The sequence below is a fragment of the Hemicordylus capensis genome, chromosome 2, assembly GCF_027244095.1.
Source record: "Hemicordylus capensis ecotype Gifberg chromosome 2, rHemCap1.1.pri, whole genome shotgun sequence".
In the NCBI taxonomy this organism is placed as follows: domain Eukaryota; kingdom Metazoa; phylum Chordata; class Lepidosauria; order Squamata; family Cordylidae; genus Hemicordylus; species Hemicordylus capensis.
Window position 1 is genome coordinate 165,349,374 of NC_069658.1, and position 25,336 is coordinate 165,374,709.

The 25,336-nt window shown below is 44.4% G+C and overlaps 1 protein-coding gene across 2 annotated transcripts in view; it reads right to left on the reverse strand.

Annotated features, from left to right (window-relative positions):
* Positions 1–11,135: 11,135 nt before the first annotated feature.
* The window catches only part of LOC128344222 (dynamin-2-like), a 46,383-nt gene continuing 32,182 nt past the window's right edge, over positions 11,136–25,336 (reverse strand). Inside the window, exons 11-13 of one of the 2 annotated variants that reach the window (XM_053293934.1) lie at positions 24,658–24,744; positions 23,744–23,855; positions 11,136–11,479 (exon numbers count right to left, since the gene is read on the reverse strand). In XM_053293934.1, coding sequence (XP_053149909.1) covers positions 23,781–23,855; positions 24,658–24,744 — 162 coding nt within the window. In that variant the 3' untranslated portion in view covers positions 11,136–11,479; positions 23,744–23,780. Of the gene's footprint in view, positions 11,480–23,739; positions 23,856–24,657; positions 24,745–25,336 lie in introns of those variants that run through there. The other variant, XM_053293935.1, reaches the window with a different exon arrangement.

Genomic DNA, 25,336 nt, shown 5'->3' on the forward strand with positions numbered 1-25,336 from the left:
GGTTATAGTGGATAGATTGCAGGTTTGTATGCGTATTAACTTGTGCCAGTTATGGCTAAAGAACAATCTTAAAGCCCCACAATAACTAAACCACAAAGAGACATTTGTTAATACAGGTCACATACCACTTTGTTTCCATATGTAGTTGCTTGAATATATCAATGACAAGGACACTGATATAGTAAAATAATATGAAGCCTTATAGTAAAATGATATATTTAGCTCTTATTAACTATAGTTAATGGTGGGCTATGAACTGAAGCCCTCATAAACATTGCCACCACCCCCCTTACTCCACAGTCTTACCACACTCAGCTAAGCCAGTGGAATAAACATCTATCTTCTGCCCACGGAAAGCAAGACAAGTGTTATTTTTTTAATACTTTCCAAGCATTTAAGTTCCAGAACATGCAAGCCAGTAAAGTTTGGAGTGCTCCCTCTAGATTTATTCGAGTTTCTAAGTGCTTTTACAAATCACTGGCTGAGCTTATTTTAACCATTGCTCATGAGGTCTTAGCCCTGGTGCCTGTTTTTCATGGCAAAGCTCAGCCAAGAACAAATGAAATTAAACAGAATGCCTTGGAGCATACACAGAGTGCATTTGATCTGGAACTCAAAAATGTGTAATGCTCCCTTCCTTCTGTCCTTTACGAAGCTTCTGAAAACGTATCTATTTTGCCAGGCTTTTTATTTTTAGTGTGGGGGTGGGTGGGTTGTGTTGGGTTTTTTTGTTTGTTTATGGCTGCTCCAACAAATGCAAGCACGGTTCTGCAGCAGGCAGGCTCCCTGCTTCTGCCCCCTTTCCCGCCTTTTCGCAGAAGATTTGGGAATCTAGACAGCGGGGAGCGGGTAGGTTGCTCCCTCCGCCAGCCCCTGTGCGGAATACATAGGGGCGCCGCCAGGGCTCCCTTACTTACTGCTCCTGGACTGGGCTTTGCCTCCGAGCGAGCAGCTTCTCTCTCCTGCCTCCAGCTGGAGGGCTCTCAGCGTTCCCGCCGCCTTGTCTTGTCTCCCGACGCGCCCAGGCAACCCTCACTTCCGGCTTCCATGCGACTTCCCCCCACATACAGAGTGGCTGCATTCTGCCACTCTGTATGCAGGGGGGAGTCGCATGGAAGCCGGAAGTGATGCAATAATCACTTCCGGCTTCCATGCGACTTTCCCCCACATACAGAGTGGCTGCATTCTGCCACTCTGTATGCGGGGGGGGAAGTCGCATGGAAGCCGGAAGTGAGGGTTGCCTGGGCGCCGCGGCGCGTTTTTTGCATTTTTAAAAATTTGGGATCGGCAGGGGTCATGGCAGCGCCCCCCACGTGACCAGCAAAGATGGCGCCGGGGGCACGTGCCCCCCCTGCCCCCCCTATCGTTACGCCTTTGTTCCCTCCCCCGTTTCAATTTCCGGCCTGCAGTTGTTGTTTTTTACCCAGGCTTTTACATGCTTGTTTCCATTGCTGATGCTCTGTATCTTTTACGGTTATATTGTGCTTGTTTTTCTTTTTTAATCAGATCAGTATTTTTATATTCTAGTTAATATTTTAATTGTGTAATTTTTGTAGTCTTGTTTTAACTTTTTGGGTGAACTATCTTGAGATTATTTTAATGAAAGGTTGTATAGAAATTTAACAAATAAATAATTTTTGATTTTGCCAGTTTAAATTTTAGGCATGTGGGTTTCAAACGTTTTCTTAAACTGCTGTGAGGCCATGTTTTATCTTCTAGTTTCAGCATGAGCTGTTGTGGATCAGCAATCCCATACATCAGATGCCTGTGATGCTGCAGATTCTGGTCCACAAAAGTTTTATGATGAATATGTTGGTTTGAAGGAGTGACTAATTCTTTAGGGCAAAAGAGAGAACTCCACAGAGTGGAGCAGAGTAGCCTGCTACATATTGTTTCTCTGTAGAAACAGCCATTTGTAGAAAAAAGCCATGTGTTGGTGCATCCATGTCCGTACTACACACAGCTAATTAGACAAGGTTAAAAACTGAACCTGCATATTTGAAAGTGTTGGGATATAAAGTCTGGGCCACGGAATGCTCAGGTAAAGAGAGCTTCCCAGCGCTGTGTTGGATTTATTTTTCATCCCATAGCTTCAATTTCAGGCCTGCAATTTTTATTTTACCCTGGCTTTTATATGTTTGTCTCCATTGCTGCTGCTTTGTATCTTTTTCTGTTAGAGTGTGCTTGTTTTTCTTTTTAATCTTTTAATCAGATCTGTATTTTTATATTCTAGTTAATATTTTAATTGTGTAATTTTTGTAATCTTTTTTTAACCTTTGTGTGAACCGCCTTGAGATTGGTTTTAATGAAAGGTGGTATAGAAAATGTAACAAATAAATAATTTTTGATTTTGCTAGTTTAAAATTTTTAGGCATGTGGGTTTCAAATGTTTCCCCCAAACTGTTGAGGGGCCATGTTTTATCTTCTAGTTTCAGCATGAGCTGTTGTGGATCAGCAATCCCATACATCAGATGCCTGTGATGCTGCAGATTCTGGTCCACAAAAGTTTTATGATGAATATGTTGGTTTGAAGGAGTGACTAATTCTTTAGGGCAAAAGAGAGAACTCCACAGAGTGGAGCAGAGTAGCCTGCTACATATTGTTTCTCTGTAGAAACAGCCATTTGCAGAAAAAAAGCCATGTGTTAGTCCGCCTGCCACATGGCTGTACTATAGCTTCCTATTCTGGAGGAGCAGAGTTTTAGGGTGATGTTCTGTGACTATTAGGTATGCTAAGCCATACCTGCACACCGCTCCCTTGGGGGGGGGGCTTACAGTAAGTGATAGTTATCCGCACCTTGAGGAAATAACGGGTTTATTTTAATGGAAAATTACTACTTTACACTGAGCATTTAGCAACCACATTGAAATTGTTACTTTGTTTTTTCAGATGTGAGCACAATCTACCCATGGGCTTGGACAACCCTAAACTATGATATGGAAATGTGCCTTCTCAAGTACATACACCAGAGGCGTAACTATAGGGGGGGCAGGGGGGGCACGTGCCCCGGGCGCCATCTTTTCTGGTCACGTGGGGGGCGCCGCAATGACCAATTTTTTTTAATTTTTTTTAAATTTTTTGTTAATACAAATGTTTCCTGCTCAGTGCAGCAGCGCTGCAGCAGTCAAGGGAGCGCGTCGGTGCCCCCTTCCCCACGAGCGGTCCCTTCCGCGCCACCTGCGCCCCCCCATTGCTTTGCTGGCGCCTGGCGGCCAGTCAGTAGCCTGGCTTGGCGGCGGCAGCGGGCGCTTGTGAGAAAAAACCTAAGTATAATGAAGTATGTTGGGGGAGCGGTGGGGGGGGGGGCGCGGTGGGGGGGGGGCGCCATTTCAGTGCTTGCCCCGGGCGTCGTTTTCCCTAGTTACGCCTCTGACATACACTACTGTGTCTGACACTCTATGTAGAATATCATATTCTTTATACTTTACAACTCTGTATTCATTTGTGTTCTTTATGTTGTATGTGTAACTTTACATGAAACTTTGCCCTTTGTGTTACTCATTCATTACTTTCTCCAGTAAGTGTGGTGTCAGAAAAGACATATAATAACTCTGACTGCCCTGTGTTTAAGAGCTAGCTTGTTCTTTTGCCTGGTTCTTAAGTATTTTTACAAAGCCTCTAGTTCTGCATCCAAGTGAACAGGTTCTAGTTTTAAAAGCCGTGTGTAGAACATAGATTTCTAAAATCTGTGTTCCACCAATGTTTGAAAACCCAAGGTTTTTAAGATGACTTTTAGAAAGTTATTAATAAATAGAATTTTTCCACATGCGCAATGGATAGCATAGGGTATTTGTACAAAAACACAACCCATGGTTGTGTGTTCGTGTCTCACCTGGGGGGCACTAGTTTTAAAACATTCAGAATTTTTTTTAAAAAAACTTGGTGTTTTTAGCAACCCTTTAAAAAATGCATACTTTTAAAGAGGGTGTAGTTTTGATAGTTGACTTTCAATTCGAAACTTTAAAAATTGTGGTTTTAGTCTGGCCTTTTAACTTGTTTAGTTTAATTTGTTTAACTTTATGAGACTTATTTTACATTGTAGCTGTTTTATTAATGTTCTTGTTCGCCTGCGGCTTCCGCCAACTCTTCTGGCGGCTGTTTGGGGCTTCTCCGATGCAGTCCCTGGACTTGCTCCCTGTTGAAATGCTCCCTGTTGAAATAAGAGCCTCTGATACACCCCGAGCAGTAGAGTACTGCCGGGGTGGGGGTATACTGTACATATCTTAATAAAATAAATTACAACCACCTTGTCGGGGGGAGTAGTGCAGGGGTGGGGGTATACACATCTTAATAAATAAATTACAACCACCTTGTGGGGCGGGCTGTCGTATAGTTTTCTAACTTTATCATGTTCTTGTTTTTTAGAACTGGCTGATGAGGAGCCAGGCAATGCTGACGCTACACCAAAGCTGATGGTGTGTGGGAAAGACCTTGATGAATGGCTGTGGGTGATGGCTAGTTTTCTTTATGTCCTTAACAATGTTGCTGTGCAGATTTTTGAACAAGCCAGAAGAAAGAAGATTACCAGAAGACAGTCCTGAAACTCTATAATGATCTGTCTGAGGCCTTCAAGTTTCAGAAATTAACAAAAATGAGTACATGTATTCCTGTGCCACCACACGTTGGGAGGGGTGGGGTGGGGTGGGGACATGCACACGCGTAGGGGCCCAAAAGCAGAGGGAACACATTTAGCAACCAGCAAGGAGGGCATAGGAATGCTTCTGATTCTTCAGATGAATTTGAACCATCTGAGGAGTCACCTAGTGGCCCCGGTCCTCAGAATGCTTTTACTGAACAGTGTGAAACCCAGAATGGGTCCTCTCTAAGTGAGGCTTCTGATGTTGGCCCGAATGCCACCCCCAAAGAGCGGGCTACCCACAGCGGAGCTTCTCGAGGAGGCTTGGCGTTCGATGTTGGACCTGCGGCGGGTTCCCAACAGTTCTCTTCTGAAGAAGCAGCAGGCATTTCTGAAGAACACCCACCCCTGTTCGGGGGCGGGGGGTTATCTGTTTTAACAGTACACACATACACACCCGCTATGTGGGCAGCGTATCCCAACCGGCCCCAGTCCCCAGGAAGATCCCGGGGGCCTTGCTAATTGGGTAGTAAAGGCCCCAACCTGTGTTCTTGCTAGCTTTACAGGTGAGGGTAATGTAAAGTTACCTGTCACCCTTTTATAACGGTTCCAGGGATGCGGGGGGGGGGGGGGACAAAGTGGGCACCGTCCACCTGCAGATGGCCTGTTACCCACCTAATTATAAGTTGCAGGCATCATTTTGAATTCAGTAACATATGCACTCCTCTGTCTCTCAACTTTACTACTCCAGGATCTGCAGTTTGTGTGGCTATGGTGGGGGTCCAGCTTTTGCTGGGAGCTTTTCTCTTTTCGTTTCCTTTTCCTCATCTTCTAAAATTTCACTAGCAAATCTTAGTAACACTCAGAAATCTAGAAAAGCCTGTTGCAAGCTTCCTCAGCTCTCCTCTCGAGAGGGTGGTTTAAAAAATAATAATGATATTTTAACTGAAATTACCCCTTGGATAATTTCAAACCTATCCTGTCTGAAATGGGTCTTTAAAACAGAAATACTTGTTTTTAATTTTTAAGAAATCTGACATTCTTGCCTTCTATTTATGAGCCAACCTAACAGGTATAGCTTAGAAACCAGGCAAGTCCAAAATATTTAAGTAGCTGCACCTCTCTCTATAGTCCTTAATTATTCTAAGGGGTTTTGTGTGTGTGTGTGTGTTTTGCTGTTGGCGGGTTATTTTGGGTTTTTTTTAAACTTTGGTGACTGTAGTAGTATTGAAAGGAGAGATCTTCAGCATAAATTCTCTCTCAGGGCTGTGATCTATATGCCTTAATTTTTCAAAACTGATAAAGTAAATGTTGCATAGAATTGCAGCTGGGGTTGATAGAAAACAATGATTTTTTTTAAAAAAAATCAGATTTTAAAATTTAAATTGGATTTTTTTCCTTAAACCTATTTATTTATTTAAAGAACATAGGTCAAAGATATCATGAACAAGAGTATTAATAATAACTCCTAATTATATTCTGTGAACTTGTTGGTCCATTCACACATTATGTTCAACAATTGTACAATGAGTGTATGCACAGGTACAAATCTGTGCACACGTACAGTCATTCATATGTTACACAGGTACAGCATTATACTTCCTATCTGTACCATGCACTTGAAGGGCCTGTATCCCTGTTTAAATTTTAAAATGAACCCAGGTACAGTAATTCACACCAACTTGTGTACACCTCCACAGAACAGTGTCTGAATCGGGATAAAGAAGGCCTAGGAGATCTGGGGAGGTTGGAATAGATCTGGGCAAGCAACAGGAACATGGAGGAAACCTTTTCCAGCTGTATCCTCCATTTTAGAAGGGAAACACCTATCAGGGTTTCACGCTTAAAAGAGACCTCACTTGGGAGTATTTTAATCAAGTTTCTGTACATGTGGGTAAGTCAAGCATGTGTGCAAAAATGCAAAGAGTGCAACAAAGAAATGCAAGGTCTGGTTGCCCAAATGAAACAGCATTATGATCTCTGAATACGTATTACATCTCTCAATACGTACTAAGGTTACATTAGACAACAAGAATTTTACTTTTACTAGGAAATGGTGCTTTAAATTGAGATTTAAATCATTAAAACGAAGTTCTGTGAAGTGATTTAAATCATAGCAGCCCAGATTGCAACCATTCTATACAGTTTCTAACTCAAAGCCTTAATGAACCCATGAGGGCTTACTCCCAGGTAACCCTTGTGTGCTTAGCTTTGCAACCAAAGGATATATATCCCAGAAATGTTGTGTGTGTGTGTGTGTGTGTGTGTGTGTGAGAGAGAGAGAGAGAGAGAGAGAGAGATGTCTTGCTTTTAAAAAATGTGTGCATGTGTGTATTTGTGAGAAGAAAGGAAATTAGGGGACTTTTGGTGGAAACTTCTCATCATCAGAACTTGTACTAATAGAATGCTTTCTCAGGCTAGGGATTTACAATTGTTTCTTGTACAATATCCTCCAAGGATCTCTCTGGGGAACCCATGATCGCTCAAACCGTGGGTCTGCAAAAACAAAGTGGCTCAGAGAGAAATGGTGTATTCCTACTGAATCAGGATGGCCAGGCGTGTTCGTAGAGGGCTCACTTGACTCCGTTTCACCCAATAAAGTTACACAAAATGGCCGCCCGACCATTATCATGCCTGCGCACCCGGGCCTTTCCGGACCCTGAAACCTGTTCCTATTGGTCCAGGGTGGCTAGGCGTGTTCGTAGAGGGGTCACATGTCCACCTTCGGACATGTCTGGGCATATTCTGGGGTAGGGGTGGTAGGGCAGGTGCCAGACTTCCGGGGTGAGGGTGTACCCCTACTTCTGACCCTTCCCTGCCACGTGGGGCCTCCTCTGGGCCATTTCACCCAATAAAGTTACACAAAATGGCCGCCCGACCATTATCACACCCGCTCACTCGGGCCTCTCTGGAGCCTGAAACCTGTTCCTATTGGTCCAGGGTGGCTAGGCGTGTTTGTAGAGGGGTCACATGCCCATCTTCGGACATGTCTGGACATATTCTGGGGTAGCCGTGTTAGGGTAGGTGCCAGACTTCCGGGGATAAGGGCGTCCCCCACTTCTGACCCTTTCCGGTCACGTGGGGGTCTCCTCAGCCCCTTCTGATGACGTATTTCCGGTGACGTACGCGCATTTTGACAGCTGCATGCCCCCGCCCCCGTGACCTCACTGTGACGTCATCCTCTAGCCATGTGCTTTTGTTTGTAAACAAAAGCACATGGTTTTTGACAGCAGGTATGCCCCTATACTACTGTGGTGATTTGGTTATAGGTACATATGTGCATGATTCTGAAGCAGAATCAGATCGACCTTGAACTGGGACCTGCCCTCCTGAAAGGGGGCCAATCAGAGTTCAAACTGGCCTGGTTCGGGATGCATGTAAAGGGGAATCAGGTAAGGATTCCCCTTTGCAAGCAAAGGGGGATCTGTAACAGAGGGAGTTGAAAGAGTGGGCAGGCGAGTGGGCACCTTACATGCAGCAGTGGTGGGATTGCGCTCCCATCAGTGTGGGCCAGCGGGGGCACAGTTCCAGGCTCCACGCATGTGCAGAGGCCATTTGCATTACCTCCATGCTGATGGGTGGGGGGAGCACCTGCGGGGCCTAGAGGAGCTGCCGCTGTCACAGGTAAGGTACCCTCTCGCCTGCCTGCCCTTTCAACCCTCTTTTAATTTATAGGGATCCCCCTTTGCTTGTAAAGGGGAATACTTACCAGATACCCTTTTACAAGCATCCCGAACCGAGTTGAACCGGGCTGAACTGGTTTGAGTGCACAAACCGAACCACCAGCCAGTTCTAAAAAATGGGATTGTGGAGCAGTGGTTTGGTTCAAACTCAGTTTGAATTTGAATCGAACCACCCAGAACAGTTCCGTGCACAGCCTACCTGGGACTGTGGAGAACTCTGCCCTTATTCAGCCCAAGGCCAGAACCTTTCTTTATTCTGAAACACCCATTTTGAGTCTTTCCTGTTTTACGTAACAGACTACTGGCAATCAGGTAAACTCTATATGTTTCCTGTTTTGGACAAAACGCCAAATGGTGTTAATAAGTAATTGCTCAGGCAAATAAGGCTCCCATTATCCAGAACCATCATCAAGTAAATAGCTTCTATGATTTGGGCAAGCTTGCCTATCAGAGTGTAATGGTTAAGTCTTTGACTTCAAAATCCCAGAGTTGTTCCTCAGTATCCAGCCCGGATGGTGGTGGATATATAGAGTGGTACATTCTTAATTAACACCTCCCTCTCTGCACTCTAGTTGCCAGACTGGAAAAACACAAATCTTTTCTTATAAAAGCTAAGAGTGTTTTTGTCCAGGGGGCAGGAGGCGGTCCTAGTTGTTCATTTATGGCTTTCTACTCCATGGGCTTCCTTAATGGACTCTTGTTGGAGTCTTGTTGGGCTGCATGCTCTGAGGCACGTGCAGAGTTCCTTCCAATCATGCTGAAAGGTTAGTTTTAAACTTCATCTTCACTAAGAAGTTCAGCCTTCTAACCTAAAAGCATCATGATGAAAGTCAGGATGAAGGCAACTTGCTTGGTTTTTGAACATCTGTTTTTATACTTTTAATAATCGCCTGTGAACAGTCCCTTAGTTTTGATTTTTAATTCATGTTTTATCAGAAAGCTGACTGTGCTGAGTTAAATACTGAGGCGCTTCACATGATCGGTGTGAAGCGCTGGAGCGGGTTCTGCGGGGAGAGCGGGCTTAGCCTGCTCTCCCCGCAGATGAGCAAGAGGCAGCCCTGGGTGGCCAGATCAGCCACCCAACGACTGCCAGCTCCGCCACGGAGCCAGCGGGGGCTCTGCGGGCCATGCAGCCCCCAGAAGTTCCAGGATGCCCCGCACAAGTGCAAGTGCTTGCAGCCTCCCAGCCGGGGGTCTAGTCATGTGTCGCCGCGTGCTGTGGGCAACACACGAGCAAAAAGATGAGGTTAACTGAGTGCTTGCTCCGTTAACCTCATCTAAGGGAGGGGTAATTAGGCGGGCTAGCCGCCTTGGGAACCTGCGAGCCCGGTGGTTCCCACGACCCCTGGAAAGTGGGCTAAGATCCCTTAGCCCGCCTTTCAGTAATCGTGAGAATAGCTTCATTGTGTTGTGCCTCTCCCACATTACTGCTCAGACCCAGGCTGAAGAGGCTCTGGGATATTTTAAAACATTTTTGAGGTCACCCCTTTCTTGAGCTAAAAAAAGGGAAAGTCTGTATTAACACACTAAACCCCTAATATTGGAGAGCCCAGTCATGTTTTTCAGGCATTCAGCCTGCCTGCTCAGCCCAAAAGGCTGATGATGGCAGCGAAACCCATTTAAGCAAGGAAGTTGGGGGTGCCCAGCTGAGTTTTGACCAGGCCCCCCTTCTATCATGACAGGGACTGTGACACTGACTGTCTGAATCTTCTGTACATGTTATGTGTCTTCACCTAATATGCCATATCAGACCCCAGCCCACTAGACCAATGGGATTCCTAGCACGGCATGCTGCAAGCACAGCTCTCCTGAGAACCAGGGACAAGGTTAATAGGTAGAGGTACCTATCAAGCCACATGGCTCTGCTTGATGGCTGAACCAGCAGTCAATGTGGGGGTGGGTGGGGGACACTGTTCCCTCTAAGGTGTGCGCTCACACATTTTCTGATGGCCACTCAGTTCATTTTAGATCGCACTCAGGTTGAATCAGGAAGGCCCCACTCTGAATACAAGTGTGCACACGCTGCCTTGATACTGCCACCCAGAACAAAACCCATTCCATACACAGATGAAAAAAATTAGAGAGAACACTGGTGGGGGGACCCAAACAATAGCTGGGTCTAGGCAGGGGCCAATTGTGGCAATGTTTAGTATTCACAAGGCACTGAACTCTACCCACCAGATTAAGCCCTTGCCTCAGGAAGAGGGCTCTACTGAACACTGAAGTCCACCACAGGAGTCAACTACAACTGTAAGTAGGATACAGAAACCATCAGGGCCAGTGTTCTCTGTAACAGGGATTTCCAGGTATTGTTGACTACAACTTCCAGCATTCCCAGCTGCAGTGGTTTTTAGCTGGGGATTATGGGAGTTGTAGTCAACATCTGGGAATCCCTGTCATAGCATACATTGACCAGGACCTGTGCACTGGCTGGATCAGACCCTGGGCCCAAGGCAATGCCTCCACTAATTACCAAGTTTTGGAAGGGACTAAGAGTCCAGACCATGGGACAAGGTCATGTTGGGCTTGACTTCTGATCAGATCAGAATAGTACCCAAAGCTCCAATATAGGAATATATTATACAGAAATTAATGCCTTGGAACCAATATGAGAGAACCACCTTTGGATTCAGTTGTAAACAGTGTCCAAGATCTGATGCATGACACAAATTCTTGTCGAATGGCCCTTTTCCAGCTATCTAAAATACACAGAGATCCAAATGGCCGTTATATTTTTGCAGTGGGCTCCAGGATACCTTAATACTTATAGAGATCCTGCATGGGACAAATCTTGCCAACAAAAACATATCCAAAATATATCTAAAGCTCTATTAGCATTATGTTGGAAAAATTCAATTTGATACATGGAGGACAACTCATCCAACACAGAGATAGTACATTTATTTTTCTGCTAGACATATATAATGATCTCCAGCATTACTTGTGGGATGCCCTAACAGGTAAAAAGACTTGCTCAGACCATAATTGGGCATTGTGTCTATTTCAACCACGGGTGAATAACAAAAAGACATTTTATTAGAGATTGAACACCTCTTTATTAAACACGTTTGTCACAGCAAAGCTAGAAAAAAAAGATAAATGTATATTTTGACTTTAATCTAAAAAGTGGCACAACTAAACACTGTATGGGAAGCTTTTAAGGCCACACTAAGAGGTGAATGCATCGAACAAGCTGCACAGATGAATAAAATCAGAAATGCTGAAAGATAAGAGATATTGAAAGTTATTAGAAATTTAGAGCGCCAACATAAACAATATGGAAACAAGAAAATCTATAGTAAACTTCAGAAAGCCAGACATAAACTGGAACTCTTGGATACCTATAAAATCCAGAAACAGCTAGTATACACCCAGCAGAACTATCATGAAAAAGGAGTACATGCCAGTACGTTTTAGCAAAGCAAGTAAATAGTAAAATTCAGTCCCGGGCTGTCAAAACACATCTCAATCCCATAAAAGATTGTCAAACCTGGAAGGCATCTTGCTAGAATTTGTCAATTATTATCAAAACTAGTATTTTTAAGCCCGCTAAAATAACGGGCGCTAGTACCTTTTTTGTTGTTGTTGTTTCCTTTATTCCTTCTCCCTCTCTCTTTCGCCCTCCTTTCCTTTTTTCTTTTTCTTTCTCTCTCTCTTTCACTCCTTCCTTTTATCTCCCTCTTCCTCCGTTTCCTTTCCTTCCTTTCTTCTCTCTCCCTCTCCCTCTCTCTCTTTTCCTTCCTTTCTTCCACCTCTTCTCACTCCCATCTTTCTGTTTTCTTTCTCGTTTCCTCTTTCCTTTCTTTAACGGGCTTGCTCTTGGGGGCTGGCTGCTCCTCCCTCCCTTCTGTCTTTTTTTTGTCCTCCTCCCTCATTCCTTTCTCCTTTTTCTTTCTTCTTCCTTCCTTCTTTCCTAATTTCCCTCCCTCTCTCCTTGTTTCTTTTGTCCTTTCCCCTCCCTTCTCTCTCTTTCCTTTCCTTCCTTCTTTCCATCTTTCTATTGTCCTGTCTCCCTCCCTCACTCCTTCCTCTCTCTCTCTCTCTCTCTCTCTCTCTCTCTGCCTTCCTCCCTCAGTCCCTGGCCCATGTTAGCTAGTAGACCTTTGGTTCCGCCTATTTCCGCTTACTCTGGCTGCACCGTGTCCTCCTCCTTTTGGCTGGGCCCAGTGCCTTCTCTGGTCTGGAGTGGGGTTCTTTTTCTGATTGTTTTCCCCTACTCTCTCTCCCTGTCTTTTGACCCACAATTGTGTATTTGTTTTCCTTCCTCCCACTCCACCCTCTTGTTCTCTACCCTTCCCTCTCCCGCACTCTCTTCTTTCCTTTCCCCTCTCCCTTGGCCCTCTGTCTCTTTTTTCCCCTCTGTCCCGCTTTCTTTTGCCCTTCCTTCTCCCTTATTTAGTTTTTTCTTACTAATGAGGCAACTTTTAGAGCATATTTCTTGTTTAAATACTCTTTTTTATTTTTGCAACTCAGTATTAAACTTAACTTACTCATTTTAATCATTTTTTGGTTTCCCCCCCAACCCTCATAGTATTTCTTTATACACCACATTCTTTGTGAAAATTCTATCTGAGTTTCCTAATAGTCTTCCTTGTTCTGGGCCTTCTAGCACCTTGACCACGACATCTGTAAAACTTCTGACTCTTGATAATGCCACATATAACTGTCTGTGGCTGAATACTGTCTCAGGCAAATAGATCCCTACCTTTTCTAGGGTCTGACCCTGTGATTTATTTATTGTCATTGCAAAAGCTAATTTTATCGGGAATTGTCGCCTTCTCAAGGTAAATGGTAAATCAGTGCAGGATGGTGCCAAATCAATTCGGGGGATGAAGACCATGTCTCCCTGTGCCGATCCTGTAATCATTTGAGCAATGATGAGATTTTTTTCCAGGTTTTTTACGGTGAGGCGGGTGCCAATGCATAATCCTTTCTTGGTGTTTAGATTTCTCAGGAGCATAATTATTGCACCTACTTTCAGGGTGAGATAATGCTTAGGCATTCCTGTTGGTGTTAGGTCATTGAGGAACTCAGTAGGGTAGTTTTTTGAATCCTCTTCGGTGGAGTCTTCTATTGTGTCTGCGCTGAGATATGTGACTTCTTCTCCTTCCAAAATGTTGAGCACCTGTTCATTTATGGTGTCAACATCGGAGTTCTTAGGGCAAAGGATGGATCTGTTTGCTATTCTGGGAACATTGTCAACAGGAATGTTGTCTCAGAAAATATCTTTGACGATATCCCCTGTGCATAATATTCTGGCTGGGATTTCAATGATGTCTTCTGGAAGTCCTTCTTCTGGAAGCTGACTCATAATATAATTGAAAATGCCTGACTTGCGTCTATATTATGAGTCAGCTCTTCTAGCACAGGTACCTAAACTTCTCTCATCACATAACTCACAACCCTGGGCAAACACTGAGAATCAGAACTGTTTTCCACACAACGTGGAAGACGTTCTGTGGCAAGACTTGAAGGGTAGTAGACCATTATCTACATTAGACAATCTTTATCAACGCATCACCTTACAAATCTGGCATAAATGGAGATATCAACATGCTCCCCCTCCTTCCCCAATAGCCACCATTTTTGGCCAATGCTCTTTCCCACCTGCAAGTCTTTCAAATCTGGAAAAAGGCTGGGTTCACTAAACACTACAAGACTTGCAAATATCACACCTCAGCATCAAACTCATGGATAATGAAATCAAACTGACCTAAGACCTTTTAATCTATAGTAACTGACTATGCTAACCATAAAGGGCTGTTAGCCCAAAGTAAGGGAAACTGAGGGCACTTTATGCATTTTTGGCTGCCTTGCATCTTAGCTCTGGCTACACCATATAGAAATAATGACGTTTTAGAAAGCAGTCCACCCGGGCCTGGTGGCAAGTGCCTAAGCTTCTGCAAAGTGCTCCTGGATCAGCAGCTGCATGTGGAAGTACAGGCTGTATTTCCATGCCAGATTTTTCACGTTCTAGTGCAGTGTTCTTCATTGCACAGCCTGCGGGCCACTGGCTGCCCAGACAGACCCCAGTGACTGCCCCTGAGGCACCTCTCTCCTCTTGCTTCTAGTCCCCTTGGCCACCACTCTCACACGCACTCGTGCTCCCCTCCTGTATGCGCTCTCTCCCTGCCACCTGCCTCTCTCTCTTTTTCTCTCTCCTCCATCTGCCTCTGCGCGCACTCTCTCCCTCCCCTGGTCGCTGCACATGCTGACTGTCTCTTGCCCCACCACTGCTGCCAGGGCCCTAGCACTCTTACAAGTGCTCTCTCTCACTCCCCTCTTCCTCCTCCTGTGTGCTCGCTCTCTCTCTCTCTGGCCCCACTGCTGCAGCCTCAGCACTTGTGCAGGCTCTCACTCACTCACTCCCCTCCTCCTCCTGTTGCTGGGCATGCTCTGTGTGTGTCTCCCTCTCCCCCGCCCTCCACTGTGGTTGCAGCCACTGCCCTCTGTCTCTCTCGCCACCACTGAACGAGCCCCCAGTCTAAAAATAGTGAAGATCACTGATCTAGTGAGAACATGTCCCTTTTTTTTGACAGATTCACATCTGCAACCATTACTTATGCATATGCAATCCTGAAGCTAGACTATTATAATATGCTCTACCCAAGCACATTTACTCACAAAATATGAGTTTGATCTCAACCAGAAAGACTAGTTTCAGCTTCCATTAATTAAATTGCATGTAACTCCAGAGATGTGAGCTGTACTATTAGACACCATCTTTGCATTAGAAAAACAATTCAAGTGCTCTTAGCTTTTGTTTGATCCAGTTGGCTTGTTTTGGCTTCACATTTTACTTTTATCAATCGATCAGCATATATCCCAAGGGCTGGGGTATTGCTATCATTGTACAAAAAAGAGAAGAGATCTTCCCACCAATTATCGACCAATAAGCCTTTTGAGCATAATAAGTAAGATCTATGCTAGGCATTTATATGAAAGGTTGCTATATTGGATAGACTCTGATAATATTCTAGTACCAGAACAGGCTGGTTTTAGGCCTGGTTTTTCACCAATTTCTCAGGCCTTGATTCTATAGCATCTAATATCAAAATATATTTCAAAGCCAAAAGGGGCCCTTAATGCTGTGTTTGTTCATCTCAAATCTGCATTTGATTCAGTATCTAGGGAGAAGTTGTGGTCTAAACTTCAAGCATCCACTATCGATTGTCGCTTACTTTTGTTAACATATAAACAAAATAAATATATTATGTGATTGTCTCTGCTGCTGTTCTTTGTACTTTGTATTGCTTTTATGCTTGTGTTTTAAAATTTTTAATCAGATTTGTTTTGTATTTTTAGTTTAATATTTTAATTGTTTCTTTTTCATAATCTTGTTTTTAAATTTTGCTGTAAACTGCCTTGGGATTGTTTTAATTAAAGGTGGTATATAAATTTAACAATAAATAAACAAACAAACATAAATTGCATCAGAACACCTATTTGAAAGTTAGGTGCAATGTGACAGGTTATCTCTCTAAAGACATTCCATCAGAGGCATGAAGTAAGGATGCATTCTGGCTCCACTATTATTTAATTTTTATATAAACTCTATGGTTGCCTCTCTGACTCATTCAGACTTTCATTCCCCAATATTAGCCTCTAATAGTGCTTTTGTATGCAGATGATCCTGTAGTACTATCTCAGACTCCTACTGGACTGAGAAGAGTGCTTAACTCTCTCATTTCCTATTGTAAAGATCATGCTCTGCAGATTATTCTAAAACGCAGATCATGAGGTCTGCTAAGTGCCCCAAACTCTTACGTTGGTCTGTTGATGGGCATAAGCTTGAGCAGGTCAGTTGTTATTACGTATTGTATTTCATTCCACTGTTAGTCATCAAATCCATCCTCTATAATAAAGAGCTAAAGCGTGATCCCGTGTCTTTGCGGCCCGTGTCCTTCTCGGCCGTTCTGGGCATGCGCTCTGCGCATGCCCAGAACGTCCGAGAAAGATACGGCCGCCGAGACATGGGCGGCCATGTTGCCTACGGAGAGGGCAAAAGCGGCAGCGGGGGAACCGGGAGGGCTGAGGCGGCAGCGGGGGAACCGGGAGGGCTGAGGCGGCAGCGGGGGAACCGGGAGGGCTGAGGCGGCAGCGGGGGAACCGGGAGGGCTGAGGCGGCAGCGGGGGAACCGGGAGGGCTGAGGCGGCAGCGGGGGAACCGGGAGGGCTGAGGCGGCAGCGGGGGGGAACTGCGGGGAGAAAAGAGAAGAGAAAAAAGACGGGCCCGCGGGGGGACCGGGAGGGCAGAGACGGCAATGGTGGGAATAAGAAACTGCAGCGGCGGGGAGATGAGAGCGGGGAGAAGAGACTGGCCCGACCGCAGTGGCAGAAACATAATGGCGCCCATGTTGACTCTCGGCGCAAAAGAAAGAGAGGCGGGGACCGGGAAGGGCAGAGGCGACAGCAGCGGAACCAGCTTGAATGAGGAGCAGTGGAGAAGCAGCGGAGACCAGGGGAAGGCAGAGACGGCAGCAGCGGGACCAGCCCTGCCGCAAAAACAAACAATAGCAAACAGAAACCGGCAAGGGCAGATGCGGCAGCGGTGGGACCAGCCCTGCCGCTAATATGAATAAGAAGCGTGGACCGGGGAGGGCAGTGATGGCAGAGGCGGGTGGGTATGTTGCAAGGAACACACACACACACACACACACACACAGTTTGCATTAAGCACTACACCCCCCGCCCGCCAAAACACCCGTAAGACAACAGCAACCCCCCCCAAGCCCAAATCCATACCATAAGACTGAGGAGAATGTCCCAGATCAAACCAGCAGCAGCAAATTCAGTCTGACGGGAGGAGGGAGTGTCCAAAATAACTCTATCCTCTCACCTCTCAACTAAGGCTTTTGTGGAACAGCCCGAAAGAATTAAAGAAAAACGGTGCCTTGAACACAAAAAAACCCAGACGTTTGCACTAAGCACAATACCCCCCGCCCGCCAAAACACCCGTAAGACAACACAAACACAATTAATTAAAATTAAAGCACCCAGCGGAGCAGCAATCCCCCCCAAGCCCAAATCCATACCATAAATAAGCCCATCCTCCTCTATTAGTCTCGAGCGGAAAAACCAGAATCATCATTCACGCATGCGTGGAAAAAAAACGGACCAACGGTAGTTGTCAAGAGTGCCGCAAGCAGAGAAAAGCAGCAGTCTCAGTGCTTTAATTAGTTGCCCTGTTTTTGACAGAGCATTACCTTCAGTCAAATTTAAAACAAAGAGTTAAATAACTTAAGTTAAACAAGAATATAACAGCACATACAACCATTTTATCACACATGTACACTTGAAGTGTGGTAAATATCTTCATACACCTTGAAAAGACAATACCAGCAAACGAAGTATCTGGGTACATGCTCCACCACCAGGCCATGGTCCATACTGCTTCCAGATGCACGGCTCAATTTGCCACAGAGCAGGCACGCTGCACCCAACGCAGGGCCAAGACAGACAATTTGTGCAATTATACATTTTAGATTCCACTGAGGCCACAGAAAAAAGAATGCAAAATAAATCCAACACAAAAATAAAACCTCAACTTATGCAAGCACTAAGTACACTTATGGCAGAAAACAATCCATTTGCAGAAGCCTGCAAAATGCTACACCAGGTAGAAAAAGAGTGTCAAGAGGATGCCAATGAGACAGACGATGCTATTAAGGAAGTGTCCATGACAATAGTGCATGATCGAGAAAATGACCCAAGATGGTATAACGCACCAAAACATAATGAGGTTGCGTTTATTTTCCTCAATAACGATGGAGAACCAACACTGGAAAGAGATCTTCTAATACACTGCAAACCAAGTGCAGGCGATCCAGACCAGAAAAGAACACAAAGGATTAGTGTCCTAGATCCCAATCTAGAGCCAATGGTGTACCCATTGCTATTCCCCTATGGAGAACAAAGCTGGGGAATTGACATACCTTTACAACTCAGACCACAAGCCTTAATAGATTTAACGAAACAGCCACGAGCACCAAGAGTGAGAGGCAGCCAGATGCAGTACTACGGCTACCACCTTTCCATCAGAGACAACTATAACGCCTTCTTAAATGCTGGACGCCTTACGCAACAATACATAGTAGATGCATATGTCAAAACAGAAGCCAACAGACTCAATTTTGTCCGGCAAAATCAGCCAAAATTGAGAGTGGAGAAATACTCAGGATTAATGGACCATTTAAATGATGAAGCCGATGCAGCAGGCCTGATTCCTGGAAAGACCTTTATTTTGCCATCCTCATTTGCAGGTAGCCCCAGAAACATGCTCCAAAACTATCAGGACGCAATGGCAATTGTCAGAAAGTATGGTAAACCAGATCTCTTTATTACCATGACATGCAACCCCAAATGGGAAGAAATTGTTGATAACCTGCAACATGGCCAATCTGTTGCTGCACGACCTGATTTAGTGGCAGGAGTCTTCCACCTAAAACTAAGATCACTAATTGATGACATCTGCAAAAAGCATATTTTTGGGCCACCCAAAGCCATTGTGTATGTCATAGAATTCCAAAAGAGAGGTTTACCGCATGCACACATACTGCTCATTCTAACAGAAAACTATAAACCAAAAACCGAAGCATCCACAGACAAAATAGTATCCGCAGAAATACCGAACATGGAGAAAACTCCTCGACTATATGCAATCATAACAAAGCATATGATCCATGGACCATGTGGAACACACAATCGGAATTCACCATGTATGTCAAATGAGAAATGCACAAAGGATTTCCCAAAATAATACCAGCAACAAACTATTGCAAATATAAACGGCTACCCCAAATACAGAAGACGAAACACTGGCCAAGGCAAAATGGAAAACAGCAGGACAATTGATAACAGCTGGGTTGTACCGTATAATCCATATCTAGCCCTGAAGTACAACTGCCACATCAACGTTGAAGTCTGCGCTTCAGTTAAGAGCGTAAAATACCTATTCAAATATGTATACAAGGGCCACGATTGCGCAAAAATAGTGATCCAGGAACAAGACACTTTGAACCACGATGAAATAAAAACCTTCATGGATTCAAGGTATGTCAGCGCACCAGAAGCAGCATGGCGTCTGAATGGGTTTGAAATGCATTATCAGTCCCATACAGTCCACAGGCTAGCAGTTCATCTCCCAAACGAACAGCCAGTAATTTTCAACCCCGATGACATTTGTGCTGCAGCTGATAGAGCTTCAAGTCGCGAAACTCATTTGACAGCTTGGTTCAAATTAAATCAACAAGAAGAGAAAGCAAGAAACATATTATACTCAGACATTCCTTTACATTATGTCTTTGACTCTGCAAATTGCACTTGGAAATTAAGACAACGTGGTGCAGACAAAGTGATCGGGTGAATGTATTCTGTAAATTTGCCATCGGACCCAGAGCGCTACTGCCTACGCCTCCTACTGCTGCATGTACCAGGTGCAACATCCTTCGAAAATCTCAGGAGTGTAAATGGAAATGTCTACCCCACTTTCCAAGAAGCTGCCAAAACAAGAGGGCTCATTAATGATGAGCAAGTGTGGGAGAGTACACTAGAAGATGCTGTCCAATACAGCATGCCCAAACAAATCAGAGAACTGTTTGCCTAAATCTGTGTCTTCGCATCCCTGCAAAATATGCATGAACTGTTTCAAAACTATGAACAATACCTCATTGAGGATTATGTCCATAAACATATTCAACACAATGAAGAGTGCACAATATGCCGTGACCTCCCCCTTCAAGAAATATCCAACATTCTGACACTCCATGGAAAAAAATGCACAGACTTTGGATTGACATACACCATGCAAAATACAGAACAGCTTACAGATGCCTACAACCAGGCCTATGAAAAACACACAGCTGAGGAAATGGCAAGAAGCTTCAACAACGAGCAAAAAGCAGCCATGGAGCAAATATTAACAGCAAGCCAGAATGATGAGCTTTGCCACCGCTGTTTTTTCTTGGACGGGCCAGGAGGCAGTGGAAAAACTTACTTATACAAGACCTTACTCAGCAAAGTGCGTGGCCAAGGTGAAGTCGCACTCCCTGTGGCCTCCACAGGAATAGCAGCCAATCTACTACAGGGAGGCAGAACATACCACTCCCAGTTCAAACTACCAGTACCTATACTTGAGAACTCCATATCAAACATGCGCCTCAATTCTGCAGATGCAAAAAATATTTAAAAAGCAAAAATAATCATTTGGGACGAGTCAACAATGGCACCCACTCTAGCACTTTCAGTAGTGGACAAACTAATGAGAGAGATCGTGGAAAACAACAAACCCATGGGAGGAAAAGTATTATTGCTGGGAGGAGATTTCCGGCAAACACTTCCGGTGGTGCCGCACGGTAGCCAGACACATGTCGTAGAAGCCTGCATAAAATATAATACGCTATGGCCCACATTCAAAATCCTCAAGCTACAAAACAATATCCAATCCATCGACGCAGAATTCAGCAAGTGGCTACTCAACGTTGGCAATGGAGAAACACAACGCATTGAAGGACATCCAGAAGACATCATTGGAATCCCAGCCAGAATATTATGCACAGGGGATATCGTCAAAGATATTTTCTGAGACAACATTCCTGTTGACAATGTTCCCAGAATAGCAAACAGATCCATCCTTTGCCCTAAGAACTCCGATGTTGACACCATAAATGAACAGGTGCTCAACATTTTGGAAGGAGAAGAAGTCACATATCTCAGCGCAGACACAATAGAAGACTCCACTGAAGAGGATTCAAAAAACTACCCTACTGAGTTCCTCAATGACCTAACACCAACAGGAATGCCTAAGCATTATCTCACCCTGAAAGTAGGTGCAATAATTATGCTCCTGAGAAATCTAAACACCAAGAAAGGATTATGCATTGGCACCCGCCTCACCGTAAAAAACCTGGAAAAAAATCTCATCATTGCTCAAATGATTACAGGATCGGCACAGGGAGACATGGTCTTCATCCCCCGAATTGATTTGGCACCATCCTGCACTGATTTACCATTTACCTTGAGAAGGCGACAATTCCCGATAAAATTAGCTTTTGCAATGACAATAAATAAATCACAGGGTCAGACCCTAGAAAAGGTAGGGATCTATTTGCCTGAGACAGTATTCAGCCACAGACAGTTATATGTGGCATTATCAAGAGTCAGAAGTTTTACAGACGTCGTGGTCAAGGTGCTAGAAGGCCCAGAAGAAGGAAGACTATTAGGAAACTCAGATAGAATTTTCACAAAGAATGTGGTGTATAAAGAAATACTATGAGGGTTGGGGGGGAAACCAAAAAATGATTAAAATGAGTAAGTTAAGTTTAATACTGAGTTGCAAAAATAAAAAAGAGTATTTAAACAAGAAATATGCTCTAAAAGTTGCCTCATTAGTAAGAAAAAACTAAATAAGGGAGAAGGAAGGGCAAAAGAAAGCGGGACAGAGGGGAAAAAAGAGACAGAGGGCCAAGGGAGAGGGGAAAGGAAAGAAGAGAGTGCGGGAGAGGGAAGGGTAGAAAACAAGAGGGTGGAGTGGGAGGAAGGAAAACAAATACACAATTGTGGGTCAAAAGACAGGGAGAGAGAGTAGGGGAAAACAATCAGAAAAAGAACCCCACTCCAGACCAGAGAAGGCACTGGGCCCAGCCAAAAGGAGGAGGACACGGTGCAGCCAGAGTAAGCGGAAATAGGCGGAACCAAAGGTCTACTAGCTAACATGGGCCAGGGACTGAGGGAGGAAGGCAGAGAGAGAGAGAGAGAGAGAGAGAGAGAGAGAGAGAGAGGAAGGAGTGAGGGAGGGAGACAGGACAATAGAAAGATGGAAAGAAGGAAGGAAAGAAAAGAGAGAGAAGGGAGGGGAAAGGACAAAAGAAACAAGGAGGGAGGGAGGGAAATTAGGAAAGAAGGAAGGAAGAAGAAAGAAAAAGGAGAAAGGAATGAGGGAGGAGGACAAAAAAAAAAAAGACAGAAGGGAGGGAGGAGCAGCCAGCCCCAAAGAGCAAGCCCGTTCAAGAAAGGAAAGAGGAAACGAGAAAGAAAACAGAAAGATGGGAGTGAGAAGAGGTGGAAGAAAGGAAGGAAAAGAGAGAGAGGGAGAGGGAGAGAGAAGAAAGGAAGGAAAGGAAACAGAGGAAGAGGGAGAGAAAAGGAAGGAGTGAAAGAGAGAGAGAAAGAAAAAGAAAAAAGGAAAGGAGGGCGAAAGAGAGAGGGAGAAGGAATAAAGGAAACAACAACAAAAAAAAAGGTACTAGCGCCCGTTATTTTAACGGGCTTAAAAATACTAGTCAATAATATAATGCTCAAAAGTCATCATTGGCAATTTTGGTTGTTTTTCTGTTCTAGAGGCAGACTTTTTATCCCGGCAGCCATAAGACTTTTTGAATCCAAGGTGTTCGCTCATTTGCTGTATGGAGCACAGCCTGGCTTTTATCCTAACATCCAAGCCATAGAAGCTGTCCAGTCTAAATTTCATAGTAAGCTATTTCAAGTACCATGAGGCATTTCTAACACAGCTCTGAGAGTGGAGGCAGGTCTGATAAATGTCGAGTCTACAATCTGGCTTTTAATATTTAAATTTTGGCTCAAAATAAACCTTAATCACACTGGATTGTTACCACTCATGTTAGCAGATAAGTTCACTTCCAACTGGGAAATGGAACTTAAAAAAGAAATTGTTTTCCTATGGTTTGCTCCGCAGTTATTGTTGGCTATGAATCTTGATCAAGCTAGCCTGGCACTCTCCTAAAGAATTTGTGATGTAGCGTGGCAATCCAATAGAAGTTTTATATCAAGGAGATTAATGGTGGGTAACCAACTATTGAATATGAAACCTGCTAATTACCTAGGTAAGCTTACAATAGCAAAATGCCGTAGAACCTTCATGCTAGCACGCGTTGATGTTTTACCCTCTGCTGTGTTTGAAGGCAGGATGAAAAAAGTCCTTTATGTGGGACAGTTTTGTCCTTGCAAGTCAGCTGCTATTGAGACACTACCGCATGTGCTGCTATACTGCAGTTTCTATAGGGACACGTGCTATGAACTAATAGTGCCCCTTCTAGCAAATTACCCTGGCTGCATGGATAAATTCTATTTTAGCTATCTTTATTTTATTTATTTTTACATTTATATCCCGTTCTTCCTCCAAGGAGCCCAGAGTGGTGTACTACATACTACTTCTACATAGTTTCTTCTCACAACAACCCTGTGAAGTGGGTTAGGCTGAGAGAGAAGTGACTGGCCCAGAGACACCCAGCTAGTATTATGGCTGAATGGGGATTTGAACTCGGATCTCCCCGGTCCTAGTCCAGCACTCTACATACTTATGCAGTTGCTAAGTTCTGTCTCATTGCCATTAGAATTTGAAGTAAATGTGTGTCTGTATAGCTGGACTCCATAAGCTCTACAGGTAGCTGGATTAGCTATTGTTACTGTTTGAGCTATATGTATATTTTTCTCTGGTCAGTGACCGTAAGTAAACTGAACTGCTTGCCTCTCAGCCCTCCTCAGCTTTACTTGAGAATAGACACTCATTTGGCAAATCCAATGAAGTCTTCGTGGTTAGTGTTGATGTAGGACAGCTCTGAGTCAATCAGCAGGAGAACCTGGAGAGGAAAGATGGCAGGAAAAAAAGACAAGACTAGTTGACTGGCAACAAGTCAGAAGAATGAGCCCATCTAGTTTATCCTCTCGCAAGTAGGCAAAGTTCTCTACTAAGGTACACTTAAACAGATTAAGCAACATCTTCAAATTACAAGTGTTGATACACATAAGACAAACTGAGGCTCCAAGCAAATGACACTGGCAGTATACTGAACAAAAACATCTTTTAAACCTCTCTAGTAAGAGTTCTTTCATGCAGATGGACTTATTAGAAACATCAAAGTTTTAATTGGCTGAGCTATCTGTTCAAATTACAGGGCACTTTCCTGTGTACGACTTCTGATTTCAGCCATTCTCCTTGGTCTTATACCTAGCAAAAGCAAGAGTACTAGTTGTCACTAGCACACCAGTAAAGTACTAGCAAACAGTACACCCTTGTGGAAAACATGCCTGCTTGCAGAAACATTTTAAAATGGACCTTCCGACCAGACATGCAGCCAGTGATGGGACCATAGAAGGCCAGTGCACATACCTGGACCAGACCTGTTCAACAAGACATGCACGGACCTGTTGAAGTTGTGGCTTAAGAAAAACAGAGAGAGCACACTGTACCCAAGCAATGTTTGCTTGCCTTACAACACTGCTCTGGCAGCAATTCCAACTCAATGGAAAGTCTGAGGAAACTGCACAAGTTCACTTTGCTGTGATTTACAGTTAGAAATTATTTGGGGCTTTGACTCTGCTATTATGGGCCAGTCCAAAAGCTTCTTTTGAAAAGTAGACACAAAAAGAGACTGCTCTCACCTGGTCCTTAGTCCTTCCTTCACATTCTCGGATGTGTGTAGTAACAATCCTCTCTATCTCTTCTCGCAGCCTGGGGTAGGAACCCAGCTGAGGACAAGTGGGAAAGAGTTCAGATCTCTGCAGCTTTAAGTACCATTCACACAGAGACACAGGGAGAAAAGGCGGGAAGGACTAGGCTTCCCTCCCAGGTTTGCTATTGAGAAAGGACCCTGCACCAAACAAGAGGAACTGCTCTTCATGAATTTCTCTAGGAGCCTACAGCCCATATCAGGGGAAAAGCCCAAAATCCTTGTGGAATTTGGCAGAAGGAAGACAGAAGAGGCTGGTTTCTTAGTGCCACAGGAAGAATAGTAGCTGCTTGCTGTTTGATTAAAAGCATAGGACAACCCACAGGTGAATGTGGGAGAATTGATAATGTAACATCTTGGCAGAACCAGGGTTCTTCTCGTGACTCAGTGCTCACACACAGCTTCTTCTGGTACAGAGCGATTCAAAAGAGCAGTCTCATTCATGGAAAGTGCTCCTGAGGCTCAGCTGTTTCCCCCGCACCCCACCAAGTTCAGCTATGCTATCAGCAATACCTGTGCAATTTCTCCAGGGATCTGCTGTGAAGCCAACCAATCCACAGGAAGAGTCATTCAGCTTAGGAGCCAAGTGGACAAAAGAGCATTCTAGCTCA